At 41.0% G+C, this 20,685-nt stretch overlaps 1 protein-coding gene across 1 annotated transcript; it reads left to right on the top strand.

Annotated features, from left to right (window-relative positions):
- The first annotated feature begins 18,795 nt into the window (after window positions 1-18,795).
- PRMT6 (protein arginine methyltransferase 6) lies at window positions 18,796-20,421 on the top strand. The gene has a single exon (XM_081226134.1). It carries the CDS (start codon window positions 19,073-19,075, stop codon window positions 20,198-20,200), a length of 1,128 nt encoding a protein of 375 aa, XP_081082260.1. The 5' UTR covers window positions 18,796-19,072; the 3' UTR covers window positions 20,201-20,421.
- The last annotated feature ends 264 nt before the right edge of the window (window positions 20,422-20,685 follow it).

Raw genomic sequence — 20,685 nt, 5'->3', positions numbered from 1 at the left:
TAACAGAATGTGGCACTCTATATTTTGATATGGTGAAAACTCCAAGATATAATATTAAGGGAATACTGCAACAAGCAGAATAATGGTATCTTGTGTTTAAAAAACAGAGTAATAAGAATATACGTAAACATCGGCATTTGCTTACATGTATAAAAACAAACAGTAGAAGGATATATATAAGAAATTAATCAAAGTAGTTGGAGTAAGGAGGTAGGGACTGAGAAAAAGTGAGGAAAAGGTAAGACTAAGACTTTTCATAGTGTATCTTTCTGCATTTGGTACATTTTTTTTTTTTTTTTTTGCGGTAGGCGGGCCTCTCACTGTTGTGGCCTCTCCCCTTGCAGAGCACAGGCTCCGGATGCGCAGGCTCAGCAGCCATGGCTCACGGGCCTAGCCGCTCTGCGGCATGTGGGATCTTCCCAGACCGGGGCACGAACCCGTGTCCCCTGCATCGGCAGGCGGACTCTCAACCACTGCGCCACCAGGGAAGCCCTGGTACATTATTTTTGAACTATGATATTGTATTATCTATCCTAACAACCACATGTTAAAAAAATAGTTGCAGAAAAATCTCATAAGAAAATCATATCAGTACTACATCATTGAAATGCCAACTAACTTCATTTTATAAGCATCTTGACTAAACACTTTATGTATACCAAGTATGAAAACAGAGAAAAAGAACATTTCTCCATTTTGACTCCAGGAAGGCTGTGGTGAGGGAGGAGCAGGAACTGGTAAAGAATTCATTACGGTTATTTATTGCATACTGAAGGCCTGCAAACATGTCAGGAATCCAAATAAAACAAGGCAAGAAACAGTATTAGCGTCAAAGACAACCACTGGCAGTGAGCAGTACCACTTGCAGAATGAATAAACAGGTGTATAGCCACTTAAAGTTTAATCTCCACATACTAGGAACAAACCGATAAATAAAAGAGAAGCCTTTCCACTAAGACCAAGAAAAATTGGACCACAGAGCAGTAATGCAGCACTGTTGTTGAAATAACAATCAAGATAGTAGGTGATGAAAACAGAAGGAAAACATAGAAACCAGAGACAATACTTCTTATATTTAGCATCTATTAGTTCCTTTCTATGTACATCATGGCCCTCAGATGAAGAGAGACCTCCACGCCAATGCTCCCACCTTTGGGTCCAAAATTGGTGAGTAGAGACAAGTAGCTTTCTCCCACTAATGACTCTAACAATAGTATTCACCAAAATTTGAAAGATCAAAGGAGTGTAACCAAATGAACTAAAAATAAAATTGAAGACATATGTAAGAATGAATGGAATTGGGAGTATTCTACCCAAAGAAAAGAAGGGTAAAAGAAAAGGTGAGTAGAATCAGCATCAATAAGAACACATTTGATTACCAACCATTTCAGACATTGGGAATCAGAGAATAAAAATAAAACACAAATACTCCCTCCAGGAAGCTTAGGAGATAGGACATACACATTAAAACCAAGTTTATAAACTTGTTGCTTGAGAGTCAATCCAGCACAGAAATATATTTTATTATAGAATACTATGTCAGGCAATTTCATATAAAAATCTGGATTTTCAGCTTCTTTTCAAAAACTGGAGCACAGAGGATTGCCAAGTGTTGAAAGAAGGAACTGTTTCAGGTACACTTCAGGGATGTATTTTACACTGAGAAAAGAGGGAGCATCATGTGAGAGAAACCACCAGAGGCTTGGGGCCTACAAAGCTTAGAACAAGATGAAGTACAGTGTTGAGGCATATATTAGTCAGCTTGGGATGCCATAACAAAATACCATGGGCTGGGTGGCTTAAACAACAGAAATTTATTTTCTTATAATTCTGGAGGCTGGAAGTCTGAGATCAGGGTGCCATCATGGTCAGGTTCTGGTGAGAGCTCTTTTCCTGGCTTGTAGATGGCCCCCTTCTTGCTGAGAACCCACAAGGGGGAGAGACAGCTATCTCTTTTCTCTCTCCCTCTTCTTATAAAGCCATTAATCCCATCATGAGAGCCCCACGACCCTCATGACCAAATCAGTGCCTATTTACCTCCCAGAGTCCCCATCTCCAACTACCATTACATGTGGGGTAGGGGTAAGCTTCAACATATGAATCTGTGGGGTGGGGGGGAAACAAACATTCTGTCCATACAAGGGGCCAAAGTAAACCATTTTCTGGGTAAGAAATGTGCATGTTAATGGAAGCCTGGTTGGAAGAGATACGATTTTTCAATTATCTCTTTTCACTCTTTTGTATTTTAAATTCAGTGTACTTAAAAATCTTTCTCCACTCAAAACCTCACTCTCTAACTTACAAATATTACATCCCCAAAATCTCATCTTAAAATCCTTCTAGAAAAGTTAATGTATACTCCATTCCATACCAATTACAGACATAAATCCATGAGGTCAATTTCACAAAGAACATAAGAAAATTTGTCTTGCTAATTTATATTTACCTTTCATGAAAAAATAAATATTTTTAGTGAGCAGAGATTTAGAATCTTGTCAATAATTTGATATACAAAATTAATTAATTAATTTAGTGATGCTGAATACAGTCAAATGAGGTCACAAGTTTTACTTTAAAATTAATTACCTGTACACCTTCTTTAACAATATGGAAGCATTTCATTTATTTTTCAAAACAGCTGTTAAATACTTAATTTTTTTAAACATGCTGCTAAAAACCTTCTTTTGCCCATAAATTCACCATATTTACATTGCTATTATTCCCCACTTCAGCACCTTCTTTTGAAAGCAGGTGGCTTGTATTTCATAATTAGCAAATACTAAAATAGATCATCAAAACGCAACTTTGTCAAGCTCCTAAAAGAAAGAATTTATATCAGAATATGGTCCAATCCATATTGGTGATAGCGCTGATAAAAGTCAGCTCTATACAGAGGTGTTGCTCTCTCATAGCTTTGCATACCCAACTCTCCCTTCACAGGTCCTTACTGTCCTCATCCCTAAAGCTGGGTCTGGAACCAGGGTTAGCTCTGAAAATGCAGGAGAACAATTTGTCTTTCCTATGTTAGCCCAAAGGAGACCTCATAATCTACGTGAACCACTCTGTAGATTTGAGAGCCACTTATCTGCCATAGCTCTACCACTTACTAGCTCTTTGGCCACTTACTCTCTCTGAACATCACTTCCTTAATCTTCAAAAGTGACACAATTATAATGCCTGTTGTCTAGAATTATTATAAATTAAATTCTTAGTACAGTGTCCTACAAAAAGAAGGCACTTAATGCAGGTCAAAGAAGAGACAGATTACGTGAATTTACTTTCTCTCCTTCCTGAAATCATATCATAATAGAGTTGTTTTGTTTTGTTTTGTTTTGTTTTTTGTTTTAAGACACAAAGCCACAAGGACAAGGAGAACGGAAGAACAGAGAAAGGTAAGAAAAGTTTAGAAGTCAGAAAAGTAAATGATAATTGACTAATGGTAACTGACAGCAGACCCAGGAAGGTAAAATGCAAAGCAGGTAATGAGGGAAGTGAGAAGCAACCCCATTTAACACATATAACTGTGCCCCCCACACACCCCACCCCTGCCTAAGGTATAGGTGAAAATAAAGCCAAAATACGAAGATTGATGAAAAGTCTTTTTAAGAACCAGTTATCCCACCATTATAAAACCAGATCACCTGTGTGATGGTTTCTCCCCAGGAGACATTTACATCCTTAATGCTGAGACTTCAGGCTTCTTACCCTTGTACTTCACAAAAGTGGAAAGCCAGGCCTATAAATAACCTGCCAAGAGACTGGAAGAGCTTTCTCAGAAGAATTTGACCTCTACCTTGGAAGATAGGGACCAAAACAAACAAAAATGGAAAACGCTTCTCAGAAGAAACAGAAACTATGCAGGAAGAAGAAATTTTCAAAATATTACTAAGACCCTCAGTAATATAATAAAAAATAATGCATCTATGAAAAAGAGAACAGAACTCTATAAAAAAAAAAAAAAAGGAGCATCAGGAAACAAAAGAGAGCTTTCCAGTCTCCTCTCTAGACAATAAACACAGTAGTTAAAGCATGAGTACGCCCCTTGATAAAGATTTCCTAAATCAGCAATGCCATATATGAGTGTTTTGGGCTCTGACATCCAGGTTTCACATCCTTTCTTTATATGCATCCTCCCTAACGCCCTGTTCTGACTTAGATATCCCCTATCTGTGCATTCAACATGCCCTGTGCATACATCTTTCACAGCACATACACAATATACCTTAATTTCTGTTTGTTTGTCTATCTTCCATACGAGAGTGTGAAGTTTCTCCAGGGAAGGGACTGGATATCACCAACACATAGCATAGTCTCTGGCATATTAGTAGGTGCTCAATAAATTTTTTGAGTGGAGAAATAACTGGATGGGAGAACTGCTGTCACACCAGGTTGGTATGTCCCCAGGACTGATCATTCCTAAAGCCCATTATCAGTTTTGCTAGACTCCCATACTAAATTCAGACATGCCACTTAACAGAGAGAAAGAACCAGAAAAGTGTTTGAGTAGAGGAAAAAGGGATAAATGGGATCCTCCCTTCAGTAAAGAAGGCCAATTTGAACAGATAAAATCTAATTATATACAAAAAACCCCCAACTCTATGGAGCATCTATGGAATTATGCTTCCAGTTGCAAAGGCAACTACTCTATTACTATAGTTAAACTCCAAATAATCAATTTGTGTATTTCAAAATATTAACAGTGGTCATATTTGAAATTATTTTCTTCTTTTTGCTTCTGAATTTTCTGATCTTTACAGTGCAAAGGTATTACTTGGATAATAAAAACTAATTGTACATGCATAAAATATATAAAATAATATGAATTCAAATCAATGCTGAAATATATTTAAAAATTCTCACCTCTTTATGAAATGTACTTTGAACCAACAATGCATAGGATTCACTACATTTGCCCTGGCTCCTCTCAGATCTACAGAACAAATATCTATGCAAGTGAGACCCAGGCATGCATATTTCTTACAATCTACACAGATGGTTCTGATGCTCAGGCGGGTCTGAGAGTCACCATTTATAGAACACATGAAGGCTCATTAGAGATGTATGATCTTAAGCCAAGAACTAGGACTCCACCAGGTAACTGCATTCAGTGACTTCACTCATAACTTGTAAGTGGGAAAGCAATTATTAGTTGAGTAAGAAGAGGGGTGGAAGGAGATACATAAAGAATAGGATTTCTTGGGGTGACTACTGAGCACCGTTTAATCCACATCCAAAGTATCTATTAAGCAAAGACAATGGGTAAGATAGGACTTATCAGGCTTATTTCAAGTTTATCTTCTCTTCTATATTTCTAACTGCTAAGCAGTAATTTATTAGATTACCTCCATTAAAAACCCATCCTTAGGGCTTCCCTGGTGGTGCAGTGGTTGAGAGTCCACCTGCCAATGCAGGGGACACGGGTTCGTGCCCTGGTCCAGGAAGATCCCACATGCCGCGGAGCGGCTAGGCCCATGAGCCATGGCTGCTGAGACTGGGCGGCCGGAGCCTGTGCAAAACCATCCTCATCCTTTTTGCTAGCAATTCTTTCCAAAGTATATAAAAACCTATTTCAGTTTTTAAGAAGCTAATCAAATGGATATTCGAGTTCATTTGCTTGGTGTCCTTTGCTAAGAGTTGACACTCAAATAAGGGCTTATAGCACATGCATTTGAGCTACTAACCATGTCTGCTAACCATTTATCTTCCTTTGTTTATTCTAAACTGAAAAGCTAAAATTCTGTTAGCCTGTCACTTTATTTTTATTCACTATATTACATTCAAATAACATCACTATTATATTAATGTAATAGATGATCTCTGTAATTGAATGTGAATACTATCACTTTGTACCCTGCTAGAGTTATTAATTTCCATGTATTCATTGTATTTTCAAATATGGCTTCACAGTAAATAATACAACATAAAGAGGCTTTAACCTACTCCCAAAGTCTATGTATGACAAGGATATAAAGCCAGTGGTGTATTAACTTAAAAAATAGATCAACCTTATCTTGTAAAAAGAAGATAAAAGGTAGTTCTGTCATTAAAGACAACCATGCTTGAGGCTGTAAACCATACTTGAGAAGATAAAGACAAGCCTGGAAACGTGTTATATTTTGCTTCCTGTCCTTGAAGAAAGTCAACTCAATGGACATTTAAAAAAAAAAAAAAAACAGATTCAATCATTCAGGTATTTCCTCATGTTGACTAGGCTGAGAAAACATAAATTCAACAATAAAAACAACAATAATTATAGTATCATTTTATAGCACTTTACAAAGAGCTTTAATATACATGAAAGTGAAAATTAATTGAATTCTTAAGTATGGCCATTATGCTATCCAGATATCCTAAGGCGTATAAGTGGAGAACATAATGGTATTCATCTGAAGAGTAACACAGTAGTACCTCAAACCAGCAAGAAAATTCAGAGTGAAAATTAAATATCTGCACAGCCATGTAGGGAAGATATTTGAATAATACAAGAATTACCCTCAAGTTTTTGAGAAAGGGACTCAGCATTATTTGCCAACCGTAGACAAACCTGGGTTAAAGGACTACCAAGTAGATTTTGAGCTCTTTGTATTGATGCTGGTCTGCACCCTCTGGAGTTTCCCCTGGTGAAATCTGAAACTGGCCCTGACACATGGAGGACAAAGAGAGACTGAAGAAAGAGGCAGACCACTGCAGATTGGTAGGCAGCAGGTTAAAAGGCAAGGGAACTTATGTAAGTGGCTCGTCTTGGGCGGCCGCAAGACGAGTAGATCTCCACACCTGACAGACAGAATCTTAAGGTTTATATAGAGGCTTTAATGGGGTTCAGTCACATACACAGTCCAGTTGGTCTCAACAATATTTTACTCTCTTAAGGCTTCATCCATGAAATGGCTCCGGCTATGGGAATGGTGGGCAAAATATACATTTCAAGGACAGGGGAGGGGTGAGGAGCCTCCAATTGCCCGAATCCAGCTTACAGGTCAACAGGCGGTCACATCCTCTCGATGACCTCCTCCAACACTCCATCCCTCGTAACCAGCTCTTACAATTTCACACACACCCCTCTTCTGCAACGTGCCCTGAGTGGTCAGCAAAGGGTTTCACCAGCAGGGAGGTGGCTCATTTGGCAGCTATCTGGCTGCATTGGAGGCAGATTCCACAGCAGCCACATGGGCACATGCAAGAGAAAACACAGAAAAAGGTAATGTTTCTCGAAATAAGTAACAGTTTTTTCCACCAGGAGGCCCATGATCTGAACCTGATTTATTAAGTCCCATAGGCTGGAGGTCAGATCCCTCGTAACATTCACTTGTGTATTCATGTGATTTAATAAAGATGATGCCTTATCAGACTCATCCAGTATGAACACACAACATACTATTTGGATAATGGCACAGGTGCCTCCTTTTGAGACTGTACTAATGTCCAAGGCCATCCAATTTAGGAGGACAGCATTTCTCATTAGAGATATTTCATTGTTCAGTAAAGACAGGCTTTGCCGGCTCTCATTTAAGGCTTGCTGGGTGAATTCAGTAAGGGTTTCTATGTGTGCTATAATATCCTCCAGGCCAACAAACGGAACAAAGACGGCAGCCAAGTGATTGTACCAGTAGAAAACAGAATGTGCCCATCTGGCCTTGAGGAGAGGGAGTTTGACAATTTTTGTTACTTTGGGGTGGATTCTCCCCTGTGCCCAGGGAAGACCTAGATAGAGTACAGTGGCCCAACCACTCAGGTGAAAGCCGTGGCCAAAGATTTGCACCACACAACCGCTGGGTTCCACTCGAGTTCCCCAACAAATACCTGGCTGTCACAACCAATCATTGCCAAACCAGTCACTATCCTTTCATGTGACAGCATGACTACACAGTTTTGGTGATATCCATTCCATATTCCTGGTACAATTGGGTTGGTTCTGTTTAGAGTGATTCATCTGTTCCCAACAGAGGGGTGCCCGGCTTCAAATGTCCATGACCCAGGGTGAGCCACATGAACCCATACCAAATCTGAGTGTAACCACCCACAGCTCTAGTGGTGGTAGTTTTAGGACCCTTCTGGTCAGCAGAGTGATGGGCTGCCTGTGTAGTCCGATTGACAGAAAAAGAATACCCATGCCAAGTGTTACTGATATTCAAGCCACAGGTCAGATCTCTGGATGAAATATTGGTTGATACTTGATTGGTTGATCAAGTATTGCCAGATGAATTAAGAGTATTAGTCCTAACTTGTTCTACCTTAATATATTGCTTTAGGGCCTTCTAATTCTCTGCCTGGAGTGGTAATGCCCACTATGGTAATCCTGATGAGCTAAAGAAGGGCAGCTTCCCACAATACCCAACAGTTGGATTGATTCCTTTGTCAGGCATACTAGTGGGCCCACTGTAAAAAGGTATTTCCATTAGGTGTCCATCCTGTGGCCAGATAATAGAGTAGCAGCAGAAGCCTAAGGCCAAAATGACAGATATTTAATAGAAACTTGTATGGGAAGATCTTCCCCTTTTAAGATTTACACTTGTGGCCTAATCCTTAGATGTTAATGTGACTGCAGCTTTAAGAATTTGAACTGGCTGTACATACCATACCTGTTGACCAGGGGAGGCAGCCCCATCAGGCATGAGGAGATGGGCTTGGTGTGGGATGTGCCAGATCGGGACTCTCATTTTCCCCCTCTTTCAATGGTACATGTTCCATTCCAGGTATAGTATGTTTCAGTAGGTCCAGCTTGCAGCAGGACAATAGGATCCCAGTGGAGATTGCGTAGTTCCTCCTCACCCAGAGGTATGAAGTAATTCACACATCCCAGTGGAACTTCCTATTGCCAAGGATAATGTCTTTCCCAGGCATGATGGAGCTTTGTATTCTCAGCAGCACAGCACAAAAACCACATGAGAACCAAGGCAATAATTGTCTTCAAGACTTCCAAACCTTTATGGCATTGGGTATTTGGCAACGATTTCCAATCTGGCATATGGGGCAATAGGCCCTATAAGTTGATCATTCAAATGTTTCAAAGCCTGGGATAGTACTTTAGTCCCCCAGACCGAGGCGGTTTTACCTATTAGTAATTTAATTTGCTGGTTTACTACTTCATTTTTCCTTTCTACTAACATAGCAGCTTGCAGGTTATAGGAGAGGTGGAACTTCCATTGTGTCATAGTCTTCTGCCTAGTCCTGCATATCATGACCTTTGAAATGTGACTATTCCACAGGAGTATCCATATATAATACTCAGCTTCTCTGATCCCCTAATGGTTGCAGCCTGGTTTGCATGGTGACGGGAAAACTTGAGTTAGGCCAGATGTAGTGTCCACACAAACTAAGGCATATTTAGAACCCTCAGTCAGAGGAAGGAGGCCAATATAATCAAAATTTGCCAATCCCTCACTGTTTGGGAACTCCAGTGAATGGCCCCAAACTCTTTGGTAGTTCCCTTGGCTATTGTTTAGAACACACAGGACATGCTGTTAGTACATGAAACAAGCCACTGTATTTCAAGGATAATTGGGCATCCTTGACAATATGCCATCACACCCAGGCACTAGAGTGGCCACTCTTTCTATGCATCCAACCTACTGTATCTGCTGAAGGGTCAGTTGTTAGAGGTTATACCGGAGCAGGGGCACCAGCTTCCTGATTGCCAAAGGGGTGTCAGTGCCTTATGAGACAGGATGTGGAAGACAGTGAGGACTACTTCAGGCTCTTGCAGGCAAACCCAAATGCTCTTCATACATCCTGACCCCACAAGGGCTTATTCACAATCATCCGCCCCTTGGCTTCTCATTGTCCAAGGCATAGACAGGGGTTGGCATACAGCGTGCTCCCCTGCTGCAAACAGGCATGCCATTAAGTCAACGTGGGAGTTTGAGCCATGAAAGAGGTGGGTCAATGGAACATTCTCAACCTATCTCTTGAGAGAAAGGGAAGTTCTTACTATGATATATTGTTCCTTCATAGGAGGCTCCGCCTGGAGGAGTGCTGGGTACACTGCTAGGAGTGTTGCTCTATGGGGGGTCTATCAGGTTTCTGTCCCCTTCTAGAGCTGGAACCAAAACCTAGGGGTACTCTCTTCTGTTGTTACTGCCACAGTGCCCAACCCATACCTTCCTAAGTCACAGATACATCTAACAACTCAAATGGTAGCCCTGCTTGGAAGATGCCCAGAACTTTTATCTGTTTTATTAGTATTTTTGCCTTCTCAAAGGTGACTTGTTGCTCTGATCCCCAGTTCCACATGTGCTCTTTCTTTAGCAGGCAGTATAAGGGATGGAGGCAGTCAGCACAGGAGGGAGTAAAAGTCTTCCAAACCTCCCACATCTACAAAGGCTTGCATCGCATGCTCTTAGGGATTGGATAGGCTTGCATCTTGTCAATCAGAGCTTCTGGGACAATGCACATTTTACCTGACCATATGACTCCCAAAAACTTTATGGTAATGTCTGTGCCTTTAATTTTTTGAGGGTTCACCTCCTATCCTCTAGGTTGAGCCCTCCTACCTTTGCAAATGGCACGCTAAGTTCTCCAACTTCTTATCCTGCTCTCCCATCTTGTCTGCCAGCCCCGAAGCTAGCAGAGTAGTGGACAACCACACATCCTTCTCTAACTGCAGCTCTTCTTCCTGCTTTCTAACTCAAGCTTCAGCCTCTAGTTGGGCTTCGGTGGCCAGCAACCTGTCCACAGTAGAGGCCAGCCCCCTGCATGGCCATTCACTCCCCTTTTTTGCCACAGTAGCTGTACATTCTGTACACACACGCAGTCCACAGTCATCTAACATATGGGCCACCCCTTCCCATACAGTGGTCGATGGCGATCTCTGGATTTCCCCTTGGGATGTCTCTTTTTCATGGCTCATTTCTTTGGTCTCCTGGTTGGCTCACCAATTGTTGGTTCCTAAATCTGGGAGCTACCCTGGTGAAACCTGAAACTAGCCTCCTACACAGAGAGTGAGGAGAGACCAAAGAATCAGGCAGATCAATCCAAATTAGTCATTGGCAGGTTTAATAAGCAAGGGAATTCACATACAAGACTTGTCTTAGGTGGCCACAAGGTGAGTGGATCTCCACACCTGTCTGCCAAAATCTTAAACTTTATATAAAGGCTTTAATGGGGTTCAGTCATGTACACAGTACAGATGGTCTCAACCTTACTTTCTTAAAACTACCTCCTGGATATTGCTCTGACTATGGGAACAATGGGCAGAACATACATTCCAAGTGCAGGAGAGAGTATAAGAAGCCTCTGATTGCCCAAGTCCGGCTTATGGGTCAACAGTCAGTAAAGTCCTTTGAATGGCCTCCTCCAACAATTGTAAGCTCCTTATGGTGAAAAAGGAGACTGCTTCCTCCTCTCTTTCTTAAAGCCCAGCACAGTGCTAGATATATAGGAGCTCAACAATATTAAGTGAATAAACCAATTAATATTCTTTTTCTTTAAACTGAACTTCACTCTATTTTTTTCTTTTTATTGAAGTATACTTGATTTACAATATTATTAAATCAATTAAGGTTCTTATATACAGTCAGTCTACTACAGCTTCACTTACAATTCCCACACCACAATTCTTCTGAGTAAAACACAGGCAGATATTAGATAAAAATATGATGTCTAACTTGCTTTATTCCTTTGATATACAGAAATAGAGAAGCTGCAGAAAAAAGATGGAAGAAATGAGAAGCTCGGGTACCTCCTCTATGCAAAGTCATCCATAGGTATAGTATAGTATGATCCATTGTGGCTTTAGAGGGAGCTGAGAACTGAACACTATACAGCAATATAAGTGAAGGAAGTACTGTTATGTGCGATCACATGGATCAATTTCAACACATATATAGAGCAAAAGAATCTAGACCTATGACAAGTCAGCCTCTTTTTGCTTATTTTCTGATCTCTAAAGGGATTAATAATAATACCTACTACAGAGGTTTTGTGAAAATCGAGTTGTCTCTGGTACATAGTAAGCAGGAAATAAATGTTAATTGTCATCAAAATAATTAATATTGTGACTATATGTATGATGCTACACTAAATTGTGGGAAGATAAAGGAAATTGGTTCCTGTCTAAAAGGAGTTTACAATCCAGTAGAAAAGATAAATAAGTGACGGACATAACTGCTATGTGCCTTGGTTTTCCAAACTGTGAAAATAGGGATACTGATAACCACCTCATAGGTTTTGAGAATTAGAGATTATTCCCTAAAATATAAACTCCATAAAAGCAGAGACTTTTGTCACTGAATGTTTTGTGGTATTATCAGGATACTTACCTTTGGGAAAGGGAAAAAGTACAGGACTGGAGGGACACAGGGACAGTTATGACACTGGTAATGTTTTATGTCTTGATCTGGGTAGTGGTGCTACAATGATCATTCATTCTGTATATATATTTGTATTAGTCAGCTTTGTTTTTTGCTGTAGTAACAAATAACACCAATATCTCAGTAGCTTGCAACAACAAAAGTTTTGTTCCTTGCTTCCTTTACATGAGAGCTGCAGTCTACTGGGTTCATTTAGGCTCAGCTCAGTTTGGCTTCATTCCAGGAGTCTTCTCTTCTTGTACCCAGACTAAAAAGTAGCCACTACATACACTATATGTGGTATGATTTTTTTTTCACATGGCAGGGTTCAGAAACTCAAGGGTGACTAAGGCAAACTGTGCTGTATTAAAATCTTTGGCTCAGATATGGTGTACAGCTTGTTTAAAACTGTTTCTGATCTATTTGATCTGGTCATCTCCCCATGCCATGAGCCATACCCATAGTTCTCTGAGACATAGAATAATTTTAAGATATTTTGCAATATCTATCAAACTTTAGTGGGAATACACCCTTGGTCTCTTTACCTGGAGCTATATTCTTCAGCTGAAAGCATTATTTAACAGATGTAATTGAAATCCCAAATCAGTTGATTTTGAATTAATCAAAAAGGAGATTATCCTGGGGAGGTGAGAGGCAAGGAAATTATTTGGAATAGGACCCTCCCTGAGATAAAAAAAAAACTTCTTCTACTAGTCTTGAAGAAGTAAGCTGCAAGTGTTGTGAGAGAGCCTGGGAAGTGACCCTGTGGCAGGGAACTGCCAGCAGCTTCTAGGAGCTAAAGTACCCTCCATCTGACAATCAGGAAAAGAGGGAAACCTCAGTCCTATGGCTGCAAGGAACAGCAACCACATGACTGGGAGAGAATCCCAAGCTGCAGAAAGGACTAAAGCCAGGCAGGCACCCTGATTACAACCTTGCAGAGGTTCTGCGGAGGCAGTGCCTGAACTCCTGACCCACAGACACCATGAGATAAAAAATGTTTGTTGTTTTAAGTTGCTAAATTTGTAGTAATTTGTTTTACAGCAGTTGGAAAAATAATAGACCTTCCATTCCGTAATCTCTACATGGCCTCACGCTGGTCCTAGAAGTCTTCAGATTGTCTAGTGCAGTGGCTCTCAAGTTTCAGTGTTCTCGGAATCTCCTGAAGGACTGTTAGAATAAAGACTGCAGAACCCCAACCTCAGAGATTCTAATTCATTAGTTACAGAGTGGGGTTCATGACTGTGTGATTCTAACAATTTCCCAGGTGATGCCGATACAGTTGGTCTAGAAACTACACTTTGAGCATCACAGGTCTACCATGACTACATTACTTCTATGCACTTTAAATGCCCTCAGTTGCAAAATGCTATGAGAATGTAAGCATCTGATACAAGCAAATGGCTGGCTTCCTTTCATATTAAAGGTTTTCATAAAAGAAAAAAAAAAGAGAGAGGAAGATCTTATTAAATGTTATTCATTAACTATAATACCTGATTTTCATTAAACTACCTGATTCTTATTACTCCTGAGGCAGGTGTGCAAATGCTTATTTCCATAGATGTACCAAAACATTACTTTTCCCATATTATAATTTATTTTCCTGTTTTTCTGTACTATTTCCAATATAGTGGCCTGATTTATAGCAGAAATTGTTAAAATGTCATAACCAATATTTACAATTGAAATTGTTAAAACACCATATTCAATACACTAAGAGGGCTCAATAAATTTAAACTGAATCACTAATTATGGATTAAATTCATAATATCCCTGTTGTCACTACTGAAACAATTCAATACACACATTTTTTAAAAGAATTACAACTACTTATAATAATATCATCAGGGAGCTATGAATTTGCTATTCATCTGTTTTAGTATTAGGTTTAATATTTGGGCCAATATACCATGGATTTAAAAGACACTACACACATCAAGAGAGTAACATATACCTAGGCTTTTTATGTTTGAGGTTTTAATTTGTTTAAATACAAAAATCACCACCTTTTGTGTTCGTTTTCTATAAAGGATTTTTTTTGACAGAAGTGCCTCTTTCTATGTTGGCAGCTTCCAAGTAACTGCACCATGGCAAGAGCTACATCATTTAATGAATATTCATGTCAAAGAGATATTTATAATGTTGTTCGTCATTGTTCCTTTACCCTTTCCCAACACACACTTTGAGAATTATAATTAATTCCTGAAATAAAGGAACTACCTTCAACTCTTATACTAGGCTTTTTTTTCTTTTTAACATCTTTATTGGAGTATAATTGCTTTACCATGTTGTGTTAGTTTCTGCTGTATAACAAAGTGAATCAGCTATATGTATACATATATCCCCATATCTCCTCCCTCCAAAAAGACAACCCTCAGAATGGGAGAAAATATTTGCAAATGAAACAACTGACAGAGGCTTAATCTCCAAAATTTACAAGCAGCTCATGCAGCTCAATATCAAAAGAAAAAACAACCCAATCCAAAAATGGGCAGAAGACCTAAATAGACATTTCTCCAAAGAAGATATACAGCTTGCCAACAAACACATGAAAGGATGCTCAACATCACTAATCATTAGAGAAATGCAGATCGAAACTACAATGAAGTATCACACCAGTCAGAATGGCCATCAGCAAAAAATCTAGAAACAATAAATGCTGGTAGGGTGTGGAGAAAAGGGAACCCTCTTGCACTGTTGTTGGGAATGTAACTTGATACAGCCACTATGGAGAACAGTATGGAGGTTCCTTTATAAACTAAAAATAGAACTACCATACTACCCAGCAATCCCACTACTGAGCATATACCCTGAGAAAACCATACTTCCAAAAAGAGTCAAGTACCACAACTTTCTTTGCAGCTCTATATACTAGGCTTTAAAACACACTTTTAAACAACAGACTTTCAAATTAAAGAGGAAAAGAAATTAGAAATAAGTATTTGTGGGAGGAAATCACATCAGGACCCAAGGTAAAATAATACAAGAAAGAAAGTTGATAGTTAAAAGCAGTATAATACTTTACTTAAGTAAAAACAGAAATAAAAACATAAGATTAATAGATAACATAACATTAACACAAACATATAAGCTCTTTAGGGGTAAGGATTTTTGTCCTTTTGTTTATTGATATGTCCCCTGTTTCTAGAATACTTAGTGCAGAGTAGAAGTCCAGAATGTTTGTTGAATAAATGAATGATTGGATAAATGCATGAATGTGTGTGATGCAGAAATCGACCATGGTTCTCACAGTCATACAAAACACATCTATGATCCTGTGTGTACTCAGGACTGCCAATCTGGAATGTGTAAATGGTTCAGATTCCAGCACAATATGCTAGATTCTTAATATAAAAGTGAGAAATAAAAAATCTTGGCATTCAAATGTCCATTGTCTAGCATGGAATAGCCATATGTACAAATAGCTTTGGTACAAGAGGATGAGTGAAAAAAGTTATATATAAGGATTATTGGGCCACAGACTGGTTGAAAAGCTACCAAAAAATGATAACATTTGAGGACTACCTAAAAAGATAAGTGAGAGGACAAAGCAGTACCATACTCAAAGTTACAAAAATATCAAAGTTTACACTGTTTTTGGAGAATAACTTTTAACTGTAATCTGTAGCAAGAAATATATATATATATATATATATATATATATAGTATACTTAACTGAAACAAGTTTTATAAAGTAATACTCACCTTTATTCATTTTATGTATTTGATATTTTCTATTCTATTTTTTTTAGTGCTGGTGAAGGTGTATTAAATCAATTTCAAGATCCATTTGTTTGGAAAACATTGGGTTTACACATTGAATAGATGTGGTGAGTAGACCACTGGCATGAAAACACAAAGAACACTCTGCCACCACAGCTCCAATTCTCCTCCCATCCAGGTGGTTAGCTGCTGAGCTGCAATGCTTAGAAAAGGACTATGATCTGGTCTCCTTCTTACTTAAAACAACTCAGTGTGGTAGAAAAGACGAGTAAAGAAATCTCTCTCTGTATCAAGCCAGAGTGCAGGAAAGGAAAGTACCACAGGCCATTTTCTCTCTAATCTGGGCATAAAATTAGGGCTTACCATTATTCTATCTAAAAGGGTTATGAGAGTTTGGAAAGGAAATCATCTCACATCTGGGATTATCCTAAATTTGATCTATATCTGGATTTATCTCTGAGTTTACCAGAGTCAAATTGTCACACTGCACTACAAAAAGCAAAACTCTCTTCTCTTTCCCCTATGAATAACAATTTAATTGCTTCCACAACAGTCTTCATTGAAGACTTTTAAACACTCTATACATGTCAGGCTCTGTTCTAGTGCTAGGAACTACAATAATGGGGAAACAAAAGTCCAAGTCTCCTGAAGTTTATACTTTACAAAAAACAAATAGACAAATTACACACACTCAGCTAATAATAAAAGCTATGAAGGAAATAAACAGTGTCTTGAGTTAGGAAATAGTATTTAAAGTAGCCAGGGAAGGACCTTCTTAGGTGGTAATATTTAAGTTGAGGCCTGACAGATGAGGAGCCACTGAAGTGAAGTGCTAAGAAGAAAAACAATTTTCCAGGTCCTGGAAGAGCATATGTATAGACTTAAGACAAAAAAGGTGGAAGGCCTGTATATCTTGAGCCCAACAGGGAGCTGGGAAGAGAAGTATGAGATAAGCTGGGAAGTTACTTAAAGTTACTGGATTGTTTCAGTAACTGGAAGAAGAAGTTACTGGAGAATGACATGGTCCAATTTAGATTTTTTAAAAACTCATTTTTGTAGCTCTGTGGAGAATGGATTAGACAGGAGTATGATTAGAAGTTGAGAGATCTCTTAGGAGACTGATTTCCTTCCATACAAGCAAAAATGGGAAATTAGACTAGGGTGTAGGCAGTGGCTAAGGAGAAAAGAAGATGGACTCAGATATATTTTGGAAGTAGAACCAACAAAACTTATATTCAGATATTTCTTAAAAGACCACAGGTCAGTGAATTGGAAATAGGGTAGAGGAGTCAATGCATTTAAAAGAGGGAGGAAAAGATTTTGAGGACAGAAAGAATGGGAGAAGAATACACTAATCAACAGCCTAGAAGTAATATATTGACGCAGTCACATTTTCAACTCTAATCCCATGTCCCGCTCTGGGCCTCTATTTTCTTAAAACAAGATATCAAACTGGGCAGAGAGGAAATGCTCTGAGGATTTTTAGCCTTAAATGGCTGAGCCCAGGCCACCAAAAAAAGATAATTTACCCAATGAAAATAATGGAGCAATATTTAACTAAAATCATTAAGAACACTTCTCACTCTGGCTGCACAAATTCCCTGGGTAGCTTTTAAAACTGTATGCGCAAGCTCCACTGGAGTGGTTCTGATTTAATTAGTTTGAAGTGGGACACAGGCATAGGTATTTTTTAAAAGCTCCACAGAGGATTCTTATGAGCAGTCAGAAAGCCCTGAGTTAGAAGTACAGCTGAGGATGTCAGGTCAATCAGCCTATTTCATTCAATGACAGATTAATAAAGAGAATGGGGTAAAGGAACTTTTCCCCCAGATAAGGAATACAGGCTCATTGGTTTAAAAGACATAGTTTGAGACTACAAGAAAATAAAAGTCAATTTTCTTCGTGTGATTTTCTTAAGCTGGGAGAAATTTTTTTCTCACCTTACTTGTGAAGAACACAGACACCCATATAGACATCACATGTATTTTAAAATGTATTTTATTTCTACTATGAACAACCAAGAGGAAAGAGATTAACAGCTGATAGTTGACTGAAAGGAAAATGAAAGAGGAAGAGGGGAGTACCAATCTCGCCCAGACAAGGAGACACACGGGAAAAAATGAGTTGAAGCAGAGAAGTGATCACAGGGGATGAAGGATTCAGTTACCTCTGGGAGGAAAAAAAAAATTGGTTACCAGAATACACCTGGCAATGGGTTTCACTGTATCACACCACTGTTGCCTTTCAACTGCTCCTTGGTTTGAACCTTTCCAAGATTTAACTCTTGAATGAGCCACAGAATTACCAGAGCAGGACTAAGAGCCAAGTAACCATTCTGCTAAAATAGAGACCAGAAACTTAATTTTTCAACTGCATTGAAGATTCTTTGTTGCTGGTGAATGTGTAACTGAAGGCAAGAGTAGTTATATAGCTTGCCCTAATCATTCCATCAATTTGTGGTCTCACTGGAATCCGAACCAGGGTTTTACACTGTTGGGTTTTTACTTTGTTCCATTTACACCTTTGCATCCTAACTCCCCTGAAAACTTTGTTCCATTTACACCTTTGCATCCTAACTCCCCTGAAAACAGAGAAGAAAAACATGTAGTGCAATTTCCAAATCTCCACGTTTGGAGAGCTCTAAGAGTTGCAACTGTCCAGATGAGACGGTAGTATATGAACGGTGCCGCCCAGATAATTCTGTGTAATAAAAAATCTGGGAGTTGAGTAGACATGACAAAACATGGATTTATTAGTTTTAAGTGGGCGTGTCCACTTCAGGAAGGGAGTGAAAGCAAAAGAGAATCGAGGATCTAAGGGAAGGAGGAGGAACGTAAAGAATCATAGAATATGGATGCAGGGTGGTGGGAGAGGGATTCCACGACACCAAAGCAGCAGGTAAAAAAGCAGAGTACAGCTCAGAGGCATCTGGCGGGCACTTGCCCGGCGCCCCACCAGAAGCGGGCGGCACGAGCGCGCACTACAAATACCAGAAGCCCCCGCTTCCTAGAGCTCGCGCCGCGTCGCGCAACGTACGCCGGGAGCCGGCCTGAGCCGCCAAGATGTCGCAGCCCAAGAGAAGAAAGCTTGAGTCGGGGGGCGGCGGCGAAGGAGGGGAGGGAACTGAAGAGGAAGATGGCGGAGAGCTGGAGGTGGCCCTGCCACGACCCCGGAGGACTAGGCGGGAGCGGGACCAGCTGTACTACCAGTGCTACTCGGATATATCGGTCCACGAGGAGATGATTGCCGACCGCGTCCGCACCGATGCCTACCGCCTGGGTATCCTGCGGAACTGGGCAGCGCTGCGGGGCAAGACCGTGCTGGACGTGGGCGCGGGCACCGGCATTCTCAGCATCTTCTGTGTCCAGGCCGGGGCCCGGCGCGTGTACGCGGTGGAGGCCAGCGACATCTGGCAACAGGCCCGGGAGGTGGTGCGGCTCAACGGGCTGGAGGACCGGGTGCACGTCCTGCCGGGGCCGGTGGAGACGGTGGAGTTGCCGGAGCAGGTGGATGCCATCGTGAGCGAGTGGATGGGCTGCGGACTCCTGCACGAGTCCATGCTGAGCTCTGTGCTCCACGCGCGGACCAAGTGGCTGAAGGAGGGCGGTCTTCTACTGCCGGCTTCCGCCGAGCTCTTCGTGGCGCCCATCAGCGACCAGATGCTGGAGTTGCGCCTAAGCTTCTGGAGCCAGATGAAGCAGCTCTACGGTGTGGACATGAGCTGCCTGGAGAGCTTCGCCACGCGCTGCCTCATGGGCCACTCAGAAATCGTGGTGCAAGGCCTGTCCGGCGAGGATGTGCTGGCCCGGCCGCAGTGCTTTGCTCAGCTGGAGCTGGCCCGCGCCGGCCTGGAGCAGGAGCTGGAGGCGGGGGTGGGTGGGCGCTTCCGCTTCAGCTGCTACGGCTCGGCTCACATGCACGGCTTTGCCATCTGGTTCCAGGTGATCTTCCCCGGAGGGGACTCGGAGAAACCCCTGGTGCTGTCCACCTCGCCTTTTCACCCAGTCACGCACTGGAAGCAGGCACTCCTCTACCTGAACGAGCCTGTGCAAGTGGAGCAAGATACGGACGTTTCCGGAGAGGTCACGCTGCTGCCCTCCCAGGACAACCACCGTCACCTACGCGTGCTGCTGCGCTACAAAGTGGGCGACCAGGAGGAAAAGACCAAAGACTTTGCCATGGAGGACTGAGCGTGGCCTTCTCTCCCAGCTACCTCCCGAGGCGGCCAGACCTGCGCGGTAGAGGCGGAGGGGGGTCGGAGGAGAAAGGGAAATCTCACGTGCAAGTAGGGGACATTATCTTCCGTCTCCCTTTCCCCTTAGGGCCCCTGGGGAGGGAGAATAACTTCAGTCTCCCTTCGAGGAGATTCTTCTGGCGATATTTATTAAAAAGTGATTTTGATCCCCCTCAACGACCGAAACAGCGTGTTTATTAATGGCCCTTTAAGCCTCAAAAGCACGTGGTACCAAGCACTTGTATTTCTTTTGTTTCATGCAAAAAAGGGGGGAAAAGGGAAGAAAATGTCAGTTTGTGAAGGCTCCATTCACATCCCAGACACCTGACACCCTAAGTCTAAAACCAGGGAGAGGGTAAAGGGGTTTATAATTAGACTCCATAAATCTCCAATATGACTAATATCTCTCCAGAGCCATATTCCCTCCCTTCCCAGGTGCCT

The sequence above is a fragment of the Mesoplodon bidens genome (genome assembly GCF_964165515.1).
Source record: "Mesoplodon bidens genome assembly, chromosome: 2".
In the NCBI taxonomy this organism is placed as follows: Eukaryota; Metazoa; Chordata; class Mammalia; order Artiodactyla; family Ziphiidae; genus Mesoplodon; species Mesoplodon bidens.
The sequence above is the reverse complement of the archived record's forward strand: the minus strand, read 5'-3'. Positions and strand labels throughout refer to the sequence as shown.